General features: G+C 49.1%; 1 protein-coding gene across 1 annotated transcript in view; it reads right to left on the minus strand.

Annotated features, from left to right (window-relative positions):
• Positions 1-4,875: 4,875 nt before the first annotated feature.
• Positions 4,876-16,627, minus strand: part of IL31RA (interleukin 31 receptor A) — an 88,078-nt gene continuing 76,326 nt past the window's right edge. Inside the window, exons 12-16 of the mRNA XM_075343757.1 lie at positions 14,467-14,613; positions 14,246-14,395; positions 13,555-13,648; positions 6,922-7,000; positions 4,876-5,279 (exon numbers count right to left, since the gene is read on the minus strand). Coding sequence (XP_075199872.1) covers positions 4,905-5,279; positions 6,922-7,000; positions 13,555-13,648; positions 14,246-14,395; positions 14,467-14,613 — 845 coding nt within the window. The 3' untranslated portion in view covers positions 4,876-4,904. The remainder of the gene's footprint in view (positions 5,280-6,921; positions 7,001-13,554; positions 13,649-14,245; positions 14,396-14,466; positions 14,614-16,627) is intronic.

Consider the following 16,627-nt stretch of genomic DNA (forward strand, 5'->3'; position numbering starts at 1 on the left):
AAGGCTCTGACACGGACGACAGTCCCAGACAGCCTAAGCGAGCTCGCTGGGAGCGGCCCTCGACTTCATCACACTGGTCAGGGTCCCAGCAGGAGGACTCTCTGTATGATGAGGCAGAGGTAGCTGATCAGGATTCTGATCCTGAGACCGCTCTCAATCTGGATACACCTGATGGTGACGCCATAGTGAATGATCTTATAGCGTCCATCAATGGAATGTTGGATATTTCTCCCTCAGCTCCTCCAGTGGAGGAGTCAGCTTCACAGCAGGAGAAATTCCATTTCAGGTATCCCAAGCGTAAATTGAGTACTTTTCTGGACCACTCTGACTTCAGAGAAGCAGTTCACAAACACCACGCTTATCCAGATAAGCGTTTCTCCAAACGTCTTAAGGATACACGTTATCCCTTTCCCCCTGACGTGGTCAAGTGCTGGACCCAGTGTCCAAAGGTGGATCCTCCAATCTCCAGGCTTGCGACTAGATCCATAGTTGCAGTGGACGATGGGGCTTCACTTAAAGATGCCACTGACAGACAGATGGCGCTCTGGTTGAAATCCATCTATGAAGCTATCGGCGCGTCGTTTGCTCCAGCATTCTCAGCTGTATGGGCACTCCAAGCTATTTCAGCTGGTCTTGCGCAGATTGACACTGTCACACGTACATCTGTTCCGCAAGTAGCGTCCTTAACCTCTCAAATGTCTGCATTTGCGTCTTACGCTATTAATGCTGTCCTGGACTCTACGAGCCGTACGGCAGTGGCGTCCGCCAACTCCGTGGTTTTACGCAGAGCCTTGTGGTTAAGGGAATGGAAGGCAGATTCTGCTTCCAAATAAGTGCTTAACCAGTTTGCCATTTTCTGATGACAGACTGTTTGGTGAGAGATTGGATGAAATCATTAAACAGTCCAAGGGTAAGGATTCTTCCTTACCCCAGCCCAAACCTAACAAACCCCAACAGAGGAGGGGACAGTCGAGGTTTCGGTCCTTTCAAGGCTCGGGCAGGTCCCAATTCTCCTCGTCCAAAAGGACTCAAAAGGATCGGAGGAGCTCAGATTCTTGGCGGGCTCAGTCACGCCCAAAGAAGGCAGCCGGAGGAACCGCTACCAAGGCGGCTTCCTCATGACTTTCGGCCTCCTCTCTCCGCATCCTCGGTCGGTGGCAGGCTCTCCCGCTTTGGCGACATTTGGCTGCCACAGGTCAAAGACCGTTGGGTGAGAGACATTCTGTCTCACGGGTACAGGATAGAGTTCAGTTCTCGTCCTCCGACTCGATTCTTCAGAACTTCTCCACCTCCCGACCGAGCCGGTGCCCTTCTGCAGGCGGGTGCTCTCTAAAGGCAGAAGGAGTGGTGATCCCTGTTCCTCTTCAGGAGCAAGGTCACGGTTTTTACTCCAATTTGTTGTGGTGCCAAAAAAGGACGGGTCTTTCTGTCCTGTTCTGGACCTAAAACTGCTCAACAAGCATGTGAAAACCAGGCGGTTCCGGATGGAATCCCTCCGATCCGTCATCGCCTCAATGTCTCAAGGAGATTTCCTAGCATCAATAAACATCATGGATGCTTATCTCCACGTGCCGATTGCTCCAGAGCACCAGCGTTTTTCTACGCTTCGTTATAGGAGACGAATACCTTCAGTTCGTAGCCCTGCCTTTCGGTCTGGCGGCAGCCCCACGGGTCTTCACCAAGGTCATGGTAGCAGTCCTGCACTCTCAGGGTCACTCTGTGATCCCTTACTTGGACGATCTACTTGTCAAGGCACCCTCTCAAGAGGCATGCCAACACAGCCTGAACGTTGCGCTGGAGACTCTCCAGAGTTTCGGGTGGATCATCAACTTTTCAAAGTCAAATCTGACCCCGACCCAATCGCTAACATATCTTGGCATGGAGTTTCATACTCTCTCAGCGATAGTGATGCTTCCGCTGAACAAACAGCGTTCACTACAGACAGGGGTGCAATCTCTCCTTCAGGGCCAGTCGCACCCCTTGAGACGCCTCATGCACTTCCTAGGGAAGATGGTAGCAGCAATGGAGGCAGTCCCTTTCGCGCAGTTTCATCTGCGTCCACTACAATGGGACATTCTCCGCCAATTGGACGGGAAGTCGACGTCCCTACACAAGAACGTCTCCCTTTCTCAGGCGGCCAAGGATTCTCTTCAGTAGTGGCTTTGTCCCACCTCATTGTCAAAAGGAAAGTCTTTCCTACCCCCATCCTGGGCGGTGGTCACAACGGACGCGAGTCTGTCAGGGTGGGGAGCAGTTTTTCGCCACCACAGGGCTCAAGGTACGTGGACTCAGCAGGAGTCCACCCTTCAGATCAATGTTCTGGAAATCAGGGCAGTGTATCTTGCCCTACAAGCCTTCCAGCAGTGGCTGGAAGGCAAGCAGATCCGAATTTCCACCATATCCGCAGTTCACATCCCGGGCGTAGAAAACTGGGAAGCAGATTTTCTCAGTCGCCAGGGCATGGACGCAGGGGAATGGTCTCTTCACCCGGACGTGTTTCAGGAGATCTGTTGCCGCTGGGAGATGCAGGACGTCGACCTAATGGCGTCCCGGCACAACAACAAGGTCCCAACATTCATGGCACGGTCTCAAGATCACAGAGCTCTGGCGGTAGACGCCTTAGTTCAGGATTGGTCGCAGTTTCAACTCCCTTATGTGTTTCCTCCTCTGGCACTGTTGCCCAGAGTGTTACTCAAGATCAGGTCCGACTGCCGCCGCGCCATCCTCGTCGCTCCAGACGGGCCAACGAGGTCGTGGTACCCGGATCTGTGGCATCTCGCGGTAGGCCAACCGTGGGCTCTACCAGACCGACCAGACTTGCTGTCTCAAGGGCCGTTTTTCCATCTGAATTCTGCGGCCCTCAACCTGACGGTGTGGCCATTGAGTCCTGGATCCTAGCATCTGCAGGGTTATCTCAAGAGGTCATTACCACTATGAGACAGGCTAGGAAGCCAACGTCCGCCAAGATCTACCACAGAACGTGGAAGATATTCTTATCTTGGTGCTCTGCTCGGGGAGTTTTTCCCTGGCCATTTGCCTTGCCTACTTTCTTTCCTTCCTGCAATCCGATTTGGAAAAAGGTTTGTCGCTCGGCTCCCTTAAGGGACAAATCTCAGCGCTCTCTGTATTTTTTCAGAAGAGCCTAGCAACACTTCCTCAGGTACGCACGTTCCTGCAGGGGGTTTGCCGATTAGTCCCTCCTTACAAACGACTGTTAGAACCCTGTGATTTGAACAGAGTGCTGATGGTTCTTCAGAAACCACCATTCGAGCCTATGAGAGTTTTTTCCCTCTCACGCCTTTCGCAGAAAGTGTTTTTCCTTGTGGCAGTCACTTCACTTCGGAGAGTGTCTGTCTGGGGCAGCATTGTCGTGCAAGGCCCCCTTCCCGGTGTCTCACCAGGTCAAGGGGTTCTGCATCCGGTTCCGGAATTTATCTCTAAGGTGGTTTCCCCCCTTTCATCTCAATCAGGGTATCCCCGTACCCTCTGTTTGTCCTCATCCAGTTCACCAATGTGAAAAGGATTTGCACTTGATTAGATCTGGTGAGAGCACTCAGACTCTACATTTCTCGTACGGCGCTCCTGCGCCGCTCGGATGCATTCTTGTCCTTGTCGCTAGCCAGCGTAAAGGGTCACAGGCTTCCAAATCAAGCCCGGCTCGGTGGATCAAGGAACCAATTCTCGAGCTTATCGTTCTGCGGGGCTTACGGTTCCCTCAGGGCTGAAGGTCCATTCTACCAGAGCTGTGGGTGCGTCCTGGGCTTGAGGCACCAGGCTACGGCTCAGCAGGTGTGTCAGGCGGCTACCTGGTCCAGCCTCCACACTTTCACGAAACACTATCAGGTGCATGCCTATGCTTCGGCGGATGCCAGCATAGGCAGACGAGTCCTTCAGGCGGCAGTTGCCCACTTGTAGGAAGGGGCCGTTTTACGGCTCTACTACGAGGTATTATTTACCCACCCAGGGATTGCTTTTGGACATCCCAATTGTCTGGGTCTCCCAATAGAGCGACAAAGAAGAAGGGAATTTTGTTTACTTACCGTAAATTCCTTTTCTTCTAGCTCTAATTGGGAGACCCAGCACCCGCCCCTGTTTTTTTGTATATACATGTTGTTCATGTTGAATGGTTTCAGTTCTCCGATATTCCTTCGGATTGAATTTGCTTTAAACCAGTTTATTGGCTTTCCTCCTTCTTGCTTTTGCACTAAAACTGAGGAGCCCGTGGGAGCACGGGGGGTGTATAGGCAGAAGGGGAGGGGCCTTACACTTTTAAGTGTAATACTTTGTGTGGCCTCCGGAGGCAGTAGCTATACACCCAATTGTCTGGGTCTCCCAATTAGAGCTAGAAGAAAAGGAATTTACGGTAAGTAAACAAAATTCCCTTCTTTGGGGTTTTTTTGACTTGATTCCCCAAAAAGTACAATTTTCAGTGTAATATCTGATATTTATTGAGACCCGGTAACACTAGAGAACATGTAAAATGTAAGAACTCAGATTTGCAGTCAGCCTTCTTTGCTGCCGGTGTGATGACATCACTCACTTCTCAGCTTTACTGTATAGATTGGGACAGGATGAGCAGAGTTCTTTCCCCATACAAGTTGGTTAAGCTGAATTTTCCTACAGTGATAAATTTGCACAGGATTAAAAAAAAAAAAAAAAAAAGACAATGAAAGGTACGAGCTAACCGCCTGCTGAGTGAGGTAACTGGGGGTCAGTCAGTGAGCTCACACCCTTTGCCTGAATCCTGTGCTGATTTATGACCACTTAGCGTTTTAAACCTTTTTTGAATACATGAATTTAAGTAATGGCAGCCGTTCTTCTTCCAGCGGGGAGGGGGGGGGGGGGGGGTGGGGGGGGGGGGGGGGGTTTGGGGTCTTATGGTTTCCTCACAGGCACAGGAGAGTTTACGAGATGCTCGTCAGCAGCTCTCGGGTCCGTACAGAATTTTTCAGGTAGGGGTTGACCCCGATGGTGAACGCTTCCAGGTCCGGAGTAGTCTCCTCGGCTGCCGCAGTTTGGCCACCAAGTAATGATGGGAAGGAGCAGCTTGTAGCTGCCGTCGGCCATGAAGCGGCAGATTCCGGGTCGGGCTTTGTCACGGCATAATTGACCACGGTGAAGGACCCGTCTGTGGATGTCGTGTCCTCGGTGCTCCCCCACGGGTCAGAAAGGAGGAGCTCCCTGTCTCTCCCATCATTTACATAGGCTCCATCCAGAATATGGAGGGCTCCGGAGTGCAGGGTTCCGTCTGTCTGCAGGGGATTCAGAAGCTGAACAGTCTGGAGGGGGAAAGACAAAGCCGTGAGACCACCCGAGAGCTACAGGATCAGACGCGGACCAAGGACCCCTTTCATTTTGGAAAATATGTCAAAAGATCTGAAGCGAATACAATCACTAACTTCCAAGCCCCCCCCCCCCCCCCCCCCCCCCCCCCCCCCCCCCAACCATATCTTCACAACTGAAGCATCTGCCAACCACCACTAGGGGGAGCTCACTGCATACAGATTTATACAGTCACCACTAGAGGGAGCTCACTGCATACAGATTTATACAGCCACCACTAGAGGGAGCTCACTGCATACAGATTTATACAGCCACCACTAGAGGGAGCTCACTGCATACAGATTTATACAGTCACCACTAGAGGGAACTCACTACATACAGATTTATACAGTCACCACTAGAGGGAGCTCACTAAATACAGATTTATACAGGCACCACTAGAGGGAGCTCACTACATACAGATTTATACAGCCACCACTAAAGGGAGCTCACTACATACAGATTTATATAGCCACCACTAGAGGGAGCTCACTACATACAGATTTATACAGCCACCACTAGAGGGAGCTCACTACATACTGATTTATACAGCCACCACTAGAGGGAGCTCACTACATACAGATTTATACAGCCACCACTAGAGGGAGCTCACTACATACAGATTTATACAGTCACCACTAGAGGGAGCTCACTACATACAGATTTATACAGTCACCACTAGAGGGAGCTCACTACATACAGATTTATACAGTCATCACTAGAAGGAGAGCACTACATACAGATTTATACAGTCACCACTAGAGGGAGCTCACTACATACAGATTTATACAGCCACCACTAGAGGAAGCTCACTACATACAGATTTATACAGCCACCACTAGAGGGAGCTCACTACATACAGATTTATACAGTCACCACTAGAAGGAGATCACTACATACAGATTTATACAGCCTCCACTAGAGGGAGCTCACTACATACAGATTTATACAGCCACCACTAGGGGGAGCTCACTACATACAGATTTATACAGCCACCACTAGAGGGAGCTCACTACATACAGATTTATACAGCCACCACTAGTGGAAGCTCACTACATAGAGATTATACAGCTTCCTTTCTGTAGCTGTTTATATCCTTACCTGCTTCCTAGTGGGTAAATTCCTTAACGAGGACCTGATCGAGGACTTTTCATGAATAAATTATATATAGAGATTTTATATATATATATATATATATATATATATATAATTTTTTTTTAATTTATTTTTTACCTAGGGTAAATGCCGCTGTTCTCCTCTATCCTGTGTTGCTTTTCTTTTGTTCCTGCGCCTTTCTGTTCCTGAAATATGGCCCCTTCTTCCCTGTATGTAAATCTAGCGTTGTCAGCTAAGTGGGTGTGTCTTCCTGATGACCACGCCCATTAGAGCAACCAGACTAGATTTGCATACAGGGAAGAGGAGGCCATATCTCAGGAACTGAAAGACGCAGGAACAAAAGAAAAACATCGTCTGATTCAAGAGAACAGCGGCATTTACACCAAATAAAAAAATTACATACTTATGGCAAGTGTCACGTCCCCTTTAAATAGGTGTAGGCGACAATTACTACCCAACAAAGGACAAAACGCCCAGAAATACCTGCAGCAGGTGTGACGGCCAGTTGTGGATGCTGCTGAGAGACGGATCGGGGACATTCGGCCATAACAAATTTTTGATCCTGTAATATAAAAGGATGAGATGTCGCATGCTAAACCCCATCACAGACATTTCGAAGAATATAAATATGGAATTCCTTGCAGATCAGAAGTCATGGGGTTTTTTGTTGGGTTTTTTTTTTCCATATGTCCAAGGAGCCTTCCATATACACTAAAATCTACCTTTGGAGGCATTTTTTTTTTACCGTATACATCTATTTTTAGCTAAAAATATATATATTTTTAATTGGATTGCATTGTTTGGTTTCTATAGCCTCTGTGCTGCATCCTCTATTGCTAGCTGTGGAGGTGATGTAACTGAGAATCTGTCAGTGAGCTTATTTTGATGGGAGAGTTTAATCTGTGATTTTCTCAGCTCCTGTCAGATGAGTTATGACCACATCAAAGTTCAATGTTAGGGGGAAACAAGGGGCCCAAAAAAAAAAAAAGAGGACTAAACTGAAATATAACATGATGCTGCATACCGTAAGAAGGGAATTTTGTTTACTTACCGTAAATTCCTTTTCTTCTAGCTCCAATTGGGAGACCCAGACAATTGGGTGTATAGGCTATGCCTCCGGAGGCCGCACAAAGTATTACACTAAAAGTGTAAAGCCCCTCCCCTTCTGCCTATACACCCCCCGTGCTCCCACGGGCTCCTCAGTTTTGGTGCAAAAGCAAGAAGGAGGAAAAGAATTATAAACTGGTTTAAAGTAAAATCAATCCGAAGGAATATCGGAGAACTGAAACCATTCAACATGAACAACATGTGTACACACAAAAAAACAGGGGCGGGTGCTGGGTCTCCCAATTGGAGCTAGAAGAAAAGGAATTTACGGTAAGTAAACAAAATTCCCTTCTTCTTTGTCGCTCCATTGGGAGACCCAGACAATTGGGACGTCCAAAAGCAGTCCCTGGGTGGGTAAAATAATACCTCGTGATAGAGCCGTAAAACGGCCTCTTCCTACAGGTGGGCAACCGCCGCCTGAAGGACTCGTCTACCTAGGCTGGCATCCGCCGAAGCATAGGTATGCACCTGATAGTGTTTCGTGAAAGTGTGCAGGCTCGACCAGGTAGCCGCCTGACACACCTGCTGAGCCGTAGCCTGGTGCCTCAAAGCCCAGGACGCACCCACGGCTCTGGTAGAATGGGCCTTCAGCCCTGAGGGAACCGGAAGCCCAGCAGAACGGTAAGCTTCGAGAATTGGTTCCTTGATCCACCGAGCCAGGGTTGATTTGGAAGCCTGTGACCCTTTACGCTGGCCAGCGACAAGGACAAAGAGTGCATCCGAGCGGCGCAGGGGCGCCGTCCGAGAAATGTAGAGCCTGAGTGCTCTCACCAGATCTAACAAGTGCAAATCCTTTTCACATTGGTGAACCGGATGAGGACAAAAAGAAGGAAAGGAGATATCCTGATTGAGATGAAAGGGGGATACCACTTTAGGGAGAAATTCCGGAACCGGACGCAGAACCACCTTGTCTTGGTGAAACACCAGGAAAGGGGCTTTGCATGACAGCGCTGCTAGCTCAGACACTCTCCGAAGTGAAGTGACTGCTACTAGAAAAACCACTTTCTGCGAAAGGCGTGAGAGAGAAATATCTCTCATTGGCTCGAATGGTGGTTTCTGAAGAACCATCAGCACCCTGTTCAGATCCCAGGGTTCTAACGGCCGCTTGTAAGGAGGAACGATGTGACAAACCCCCTGCAGGAACGTGCGTACCTGTGGAAGTCTGGCTAGGCGCTTCTGGAAAAACACAGAGAGCGCTGAGACTTGTCCCTTAAGGGAGCCGAGCGACAAACCCTTTTCCAGTCCAGATTGAAGGAAGGACAGAAAAGTGGGCAAGGCAAAAGGCCAGGGAGAAAAACCCTGAGCAGAGCACCACGACAGGAAAATTTTCCACGTCCTGTGGTAGATCTTGGCGGACGTTGGTTTCCTAGCCTGTCTCATAGTGGCAATGACGTCTTGAGATAACCCTGAAGACTCAATGGCCACACAGTCAGGTTGAGGGCCGCAGAATTCAGATGGAAAAACGGCCCTTGAGATAGCAAGTCTGGTCGGTCTGGTAGTGCCCACGGTTGGCCGACCGTGAGATGCCACAGATCCGGGTACCACGACCGCCTCGGCCAGTCTGGAGCGACGAGGATGACGCGGCGGCAGTCGGCCCTGATCTTGCGTAACACTCTGGGCAACAGTGCCAACGGAGGAAACACATAAGGGAGCTGAAACTGCGACCAATCCTGAACTAAGGCGTCTGCCGCCAGAGCTCTGGGATCTTGAGACCGTGCCATGAACGTCGGTACCTTGTTGTTGTGCCGGGACGCCATGAGGTCGACATCCGGCACCCCCCAGCGGCAACAGATCTCCTGAAACACGTCCGGGTGAAGGGACCATTCCCCTGCGTCCATGCCCTGGCGACTGAGATAATCTGCTTCCCAGTTTTCCACGCCTGGGATGTGAACTGCAGAGATGGTGGAGGCCGTGGCTTCCACCCACATCAAAATCCGCCGGACTTCCTGGAAGGCTTGCCGACTGTGTGTGCCGCCTTGGTGGTTGATGTATGCCACCGCTGTGGAATTGTCCGACTGAATTCGGATCTGCTTGCCTTCCAGCCACTGCTGGAACGCTTTCAGGGCAAGATACACTGCCCGTATTTCCAGAACATTGATCTGAAGCGAGGACTCTTGCTGGGTCCACGTACCCTGAGCCCTGTGGTGGAGAAAAACCGCTCCCCACCCTGACAGACTCGCGTCCGTCGTGACCACCTCCCAGGATGGGGGTAGGAAGGATTTCCCCTTCGATAATGAAGTGGAAAGAAGCCACCACCGAAGGGAAGCTTTGGTCGCCTGAGCGAGGGAGACGTTCCTGTCGAGGGACGTCGGCTTCCTGTCCCATTTGCGTAGGATGTCCCATTGAAGAGGACGCAGGTGAAACTGCGCGAAAGGGACTGCCTCCATTGCTGCCACCATCTTCCCCAGGAAGTGCATGAGGCGCCTCAAGGGGTGTGACTGGCCTTGAAGGAGAGATTGTACCTCTTTCTGTAGTGACCGCTGCTTGATCAGCGGAAGCTTCACTATCGCTGAGAGGGTATGAAACTCCATGCCAAGGTATGTCAGCGATTGGGCCGGTGTCAGATTTGACTTTGGAAAATTGATGATCCACCCGAAACTCTGGAGAGTCTCCGGGGTAGCGTCGAGGCTGTGTTGGCATGCCTCTTGAGAGGGTGCCTTGATCAACAGATCGTCCAAGTACGGGATCACCGAGTGACCCTGAGAGTGGAGGACCGCTACTACAGTAGCCATAACCTTGGTGAAAACCCGTGGGGCTGTTGCCAAGCCGAACGGCAGTGCCACGAACTGCAGGTGTTCGTTTTCTATGGCGAAGCGCAAGAAGCGCTGGTGCTCTGGAGCAATCGGTACGTGGAGATAAGCATCTTTGATATCGATCGATGCAAGGAAATCTCCTTGGGACATTGAGGCGATGACGGAGCGGAGGGATTCCATCCGGAACCGCCTGGTCTTTACGTGTTTGTTGAGAAGTTTCAGGTCCAGGACAGGACGGAAAGACCCGTCCTTCTTTGGGACCACAAACAAGTTGGAGTAAAAACCGTGGCCCTGTTGCTGAAGAGGAACAGGGACCACCACTCCTTCTGCCTTCAGAGTGCCCAGCGCCTGCAGAAGAGCCTCGGCTCGCTCGGGAGGCGGGGATGACCTGAAGAATCGAGTCGGGGGACGAGAGGTGAACTCTATTTTGTAACCGTGAGACAGAATGTCTCTCACCCAACGGTCTTTTACCCGTGGCAGCCAGGTGTCGCAAAAGCGGGAGAGCCTGCCACCGACCGAGGATGCGGAGTGAGGAGGCCGAAAGTCATGAGGAGGCCGCTTTGGTAGCGGCACCTCCGGTGGTCTTTTTAGGACGTGACTTAGACCGCCATGCATCAGAGTTCCTTTGATCTTTCTGAGGCCTTTTGGACGAGGAGACTTGGGACCTGCCAGCGCCCCGAAAGGACCGAAACCTCGACTGCCCCCTCCTCTGTTGGGGTATGTTCGGTTTGGGCTGGGGTAAGGATGTATCCTTTCCCTTGGATTGTTTGATGATTTCATCCAAACGCTCGCCAAACAATCGGTCGCCAGAAATTGGCAAACTGGTTAAGCGCTTTTTGGAAGCAGCATCTGCCTTCCATTCCCGTAGCCACAAGGCCCTGCGTAGTACCACCGAATTGGCGGCTGCAACCGCCGTACGGCTCGCAGAGTCCAGGACAGCATTAATAGCGTAAGACGCAAATGCCGACGTCTGAGTGGTTATGGACGCCACCTGTGGCGCGGACGTGCGTGTGGCTGCGTCAATTTGCGCTTGACCTGCTGAGATAGCTTGTAGCGCCCATACGGCTGCGAATGCTGGGGCAAAAGAAGCGCCGATAGCTTCATAGATGGATTTCAACCAGAGCTCCATCTGCCTGTCAGTGGCATCTTTGAGTGACGCCCCATCTTCCACTGCCAGTATGGATCTAGCTGCCAGTCTGGAGATTGGAGGATCCACTTTGGGACACTGAGCCCAACTTTTGACCACGTCAGGGGGAAAGGGATAACGTGTATCCTTAAGGCGCTTAGAAAAACGCTTATCAGGACAAGCATGGTGATTCTGGACTGCCTCTCTGAAATCAGAGTGGTCCAGAAACATACTCGGTGTACGCTTGGGAAACCTGAAACGGAATTTCTCCTGCTGAGAAGCCGACTCCTCCGCCGGAGGAGCTGAGGGAGAAATATCCAGCATTAGATTGATGGACGCAATAAGATCTTCACTATGGCGTCCCCGTCAGGAGTATCAAGATTGAGAGCGGCCTCAGGATCAGAATCCTGATCAACTGTCTCCGCTTCATCAACCAGAGATTCCCCCCTCTGAGACCCTGCATAATATGATGATGTCGAGGGAAATTCTAAGCGAGCTCGCTTAGTCGGCCTGGGGCTGGGGTCTGTGTCAGAACCCTCAGCCTGGGATCCATGAGACACCCCGGGAGGACATTGTTGGTCCAACTGAGGTGGGCCAGGGGACAAAGATTCAACAGAGTCCCTGTGCTGAGATACCGGCCTGGACTGCAAGGCTTCTAGTATCTTAGCCATAGTCTCAGAGAGTTTTGCAAACTCCGTCCCCGTCACCTGGACAGTGTCAGCAGGTGGCTCCCCCTGGGCCCCTCTTAGCAGAGGCTCTGGCTGAGTAAGTGCCACAGGGGCCGAACAGTGCACACAATGAGGGTCAGTGGAACCTGCCGGTAGCGGGGTCGTACATGCGGCGCAGGCAGCATAAAAAGCCTGTGTTTTGGCACCCCTGCCTTTCGTGGGCGCCATGCTATTATCTTCCCTGAGCAACACAATAGGGTATATAGCCAGAAATCAACTGTGCACCATACAGTGTAAAATATATATACCATAAACATATAATGTTACACTACTGCACAATGGGGCTAGCACCACAGGTGCTGCTTACCACCCGCTTAAAGCGGTTGTGAGGCCACCAGAGTCCCTGCCTGGGTCTCCCAGACTTTGTCCCCCTCTGCAGCGTCTAAGGAGCTGACAGGAATGGCTGCCGGCGTCCTGAGGAGAGGAGGGAGCCGTGGGCGTGCCCCAGAAAGTGCGGGAACTTTTGCCCGCACTGTGCACAGTGAGAGGGGTGGAGTATGCAAAGCATGCTCCAGCCCTCAGTGCTGCTCGTTCTGTGCAGCGTCCCGCCCTTCCCCTGCCTGTCAGGGCTGTGGGCGGGAGGAAAGGAAACTAGGCCGCAAAAAAGCCGGGGACTCTAGTAATAAACGCGGCCGCCGTAAAAGCGCGGCCGGCGTGAAAGTCCCCGGCGCACTATAAGTCCCAGCCGCGCCGCAGTGTTTCCATGGCCGCGGCGGTCAGTGCGGCAGTCCCTATACATAAACACACTCAGCAACGCTGAGTGTGTAATGGCACATATTAACCCGGTCAGCGCCGTGGTCCCCGGTGCACTAGCACACCCAGCAAAGCTAGAGTGTTGCTGTGCGCTGTCCCCACAGGGATACAGAGTACCTCCAAGTAGCAGGGCCATGTCCCTGAACGATACCCGGCTCCTATCCAGCAGGCTCCACAGGAGTTGTGGATGAAGCACGGTCTCAGTGCCTGGAGACCGATAGGATCCCACTTCACCCAGAGCCCTGAGGGGGATGGGGAAGGAAAACAGCATGTGGGCTCCAGCCTCCGTACCCGCAATGGATACCTCAACCTTAACCACACCGCCGACAAGAGTGGGGTGAGAAGGGAGCATGCTGGGGGCCCTATATGGGCCCACTTTTCTTCCATCCGATATAGTCAGCAGCTGCTGCTGACCAATCTGTGGAGCTGTGCGTGCGTGTCTGACCTCCTTCGCACAAAGCAAAAAACTGAGGAGCCCGTGGGAGCACGGGGGGTGTATAGGCAGAAGGGGAGGGGCTTTACACTTTGTGTGTAATACTTTGTGCGGCCTCCGGAGGCATAGCCTATACACCCAATTGTCTGGGTCTCCCAATGGAGCCACAAAGAAAGGAAACATACAAGATGATTATCTGGGGGGGGGGTCACTTACTTTTCTTTTTTGTGTTTATATCCGATGGCAAGGATCAATAGCAGCAGCAGACAGGTGCCCAATATTCCCACCAGCGTCCCTAGATACTCGCTGCCTGGATAAAAGACAACGTAAAAATGTACAAAAAATTAAATCATTTAATTCCAGTAAAGATCTGACCTATGAGAATATTAGATACATTTTGTAGAAAAAAATAAAAAGACAAAATTGCTATTTTTCAGTCAAAAAGATAAGATCAAAAGCGATTAAACAGTTCCATGTACCACAAACCGGCACCAATAAATACAACCGTTACATCGACAAAGGTTTTTTTTTTTAAAGTTCTAAAAAAAATATATATACATTTTTGGCGCAAATTTTGAAAAGAAAGATAATCACACTTTACTTTTACGTAGTCAAAAAAAATAAATCCTGGAACACCCCTGAAAGGAGGCAACGAATAAAAAATCTTACTACTACTTGTAATCACCACTAGAGGGAGCTCTGAGCTCTATGTATAAACTGTCTGCAGTAAGCGCCTGAGCTCCCTCTAGTGGTGGCCGCCGGTAGGAGGATTGGAGGATTTTATTAATTCTTTTTGTGTCAATGTGGGGGATTTGGAGGTTTCTATCAGAAAAACTGATGACGAGATTAATCCGCGCACAAAAAAAAAATAAATTCTATTATATAAGAAGTAGGTGAATATAATAACCTGATTTACCGTCTGCCAGAGTGCGGAAATGGAGGTGGTTTCCGCTTGCGTTCCCGGCGCTGGTGCTCGCTATAACATAGGCGCTGTAGAAGGTGTTTGGCATCAATGAGTGCAGCGAATATTCATATATATCACCATTGACTGTAATGACTAGAAATGGAAAAAAATCATCAGGGTGATGCAGCCATTTCCATCACGTAGCTTTCTATGCGCTTTCTTACCAGAGTCCTGTCCACTAAGAGGCTTATACACGATGGTAAACGCAGTGATGAAGCCGTTTGTGTCCCGCGGGCTGAGCGGATCCCATCTGATTGTCGCCTCGGTCATTTTCTGTTGCACTAGTTTAGTTGTCGGACCATGAAGTGGAGCTGTGCCCAATACAGACATTAGAATAAACAGTATTAAATGTAACCTACACTCCCCCGCTATATAGATCCAAGATGATACCATTACATGATGGTCCTAAATAATACTCGTATACAGCAGCAGATTAATTCTCCCATAAAGAGCCATAAATAATACGGCCACATAACACCTACATAACGCTGCAGTTCAAGACCCAAATAAAACCGTCATGCATTACTAAATAATTTTAATTTTCAGGGGCTAAATCATAAATTGTGCCTGTGAGGATTATTCTGAGAAGTATTGTGAGGATTATGACAGTCAAAGGTGAAAGGCCTTTGCAGCAAGGAGGAATCACCCAGATCTGGTCACCCAAATGGCAAGGTGACAGAATCCAATTAAGATTAAGATTAACCCCTTAAGGACGAAGCCAGTTTTGTACTTAATGACCAGGCCATTTTTTGCAATTTTGACCAGTGTCCCTTTATAAGGCTATAACTCTGGAACGCTTCAATGGATCCCGGTGATTCTGAGATTGTTTTTTCGTGACATATTGGGCTTCATGTTAGAGGTAAATTTAGGATGATATTTTTTATTTTTTTTTGTGAAAAAATATGAAATTTGACAAAAAAAATTAAAATGTTGCAATTTTCAAACTTTTAATTTTTATGCCCATAAACCAGAGAGTTATGTCACACAAAATAGTTAATAAACAACATTTCCCACATGTCTACTTTACATCATCACAATTTTTGAAACAAAATTTTTGGGGGTTAGGAAGTTATAAGGGGTCAAAGTTCATCAGCAATTTCCCATTTTTTCAAGAAAATTTACAAAACCATTTTTTTAGGGACCACATCACATTTGAAGTGACTTTGAGAGTCCTAGGTGACAGAAAATACCCAAAAGTGACCCCATTCTAAAATCTGCACCCCTCAAGGTACTCAAAACCACATCAAAGAAGTTTATTAACCCTTCAGGTGCCTCACATGAACTAAAGTAATGTGGAATGAAGAAAAAAAAAAAAACATTTTACCCAAAAATGTTGCTTTAGCATCAATTTTCTCACTTTTTCAAGAGGTAGCTCCAAAAATTGGAGCTCACACTTTGTTACCCACTTTCTTATGAGCGCGCCGATACCCCACATGTGGCGAGAAACCTCTGTACGGGCAAATGGTAGAGCTTGGAACGAAAGGAGCAATATTTGAATTTTTGAAAGCAAATTTGGCAGAAACAGATTGTGGGCACCATGGAATATATTCTCAAAATCCTTCCAGGAATTATTACTCACAAAGGGCGGCATGCCCCTAAAAACACATTTACTGGACTTGGTCTTGCTAACAAAACAGTTGTAGAAGGAAGAATAAACTTTATTGGACGGAAGGGCAAAATGTTCAAATGTGGAGGAGTTGGCAGCCACTATGTGGCAAACCTGAGTGTGCCAAAGATGACAGAACACCAGCAGGGCCGGAAGGACAGCTTTATCTTCCAAATAACTGGTCGTACAATGTCTTCTTAGCTCCATCAATCCCTATATGAGGGACAAATGTGCCAAGCGACATGGTACATCATAACAGGCTCCTGCCCGCCAAGGTAGGAACCGCTATGTGCACAAAACGACCAATTCGTTACAGAATTCTGAAAGTATTGTTCGATGCAGGTGGTTCGGCAAGAACCCTGCAGTAAAGCCCATAGTGTTTGAATATGGCACAGCATCATTGTTAGGGGATCCTCCAATAAAATGATCATGCCCATAATACCAAGATAAATGCAAAGAAAAGTTTTGTGTAGTAAGACCTAGTGGTAATATGAGTCAAACTAAAATAATTGGTAAAAAAAATGTTTGAGTAATGAAGTCCTGGAAAGTTGTCAAATGATGAGACTTTGAGAACATTAGTGGAGTCCACACTTTGGAGTCTAAAGACGTGGGCATGTGGACTGGGTTTTGTCTGAATAATTGTTTGGGATGTGATGATAAAGTCCTGGAATTAATTGTGAAATGAGGTAAAATGTGTTTTACTGCTGAAAATTTTCTCT

The sequence above is a fragment of the Anomaloglossus baeobatrachus genome, chromosome 1 (genome assembly GCF_048569485.1).
Source record: "Anomaloglossus baeobatrachus isolate aAnoBae1 chromosome 1, aAnoBae1.hap1, whole genome shotgun sequence".
Taxonomy (NCBI): Eukaryota; Metazoa; Chordata; class Amphibia; order Anura; family Aromobatidae; genus Anomaloglossus; species Anomaloglossus baeobatrachus.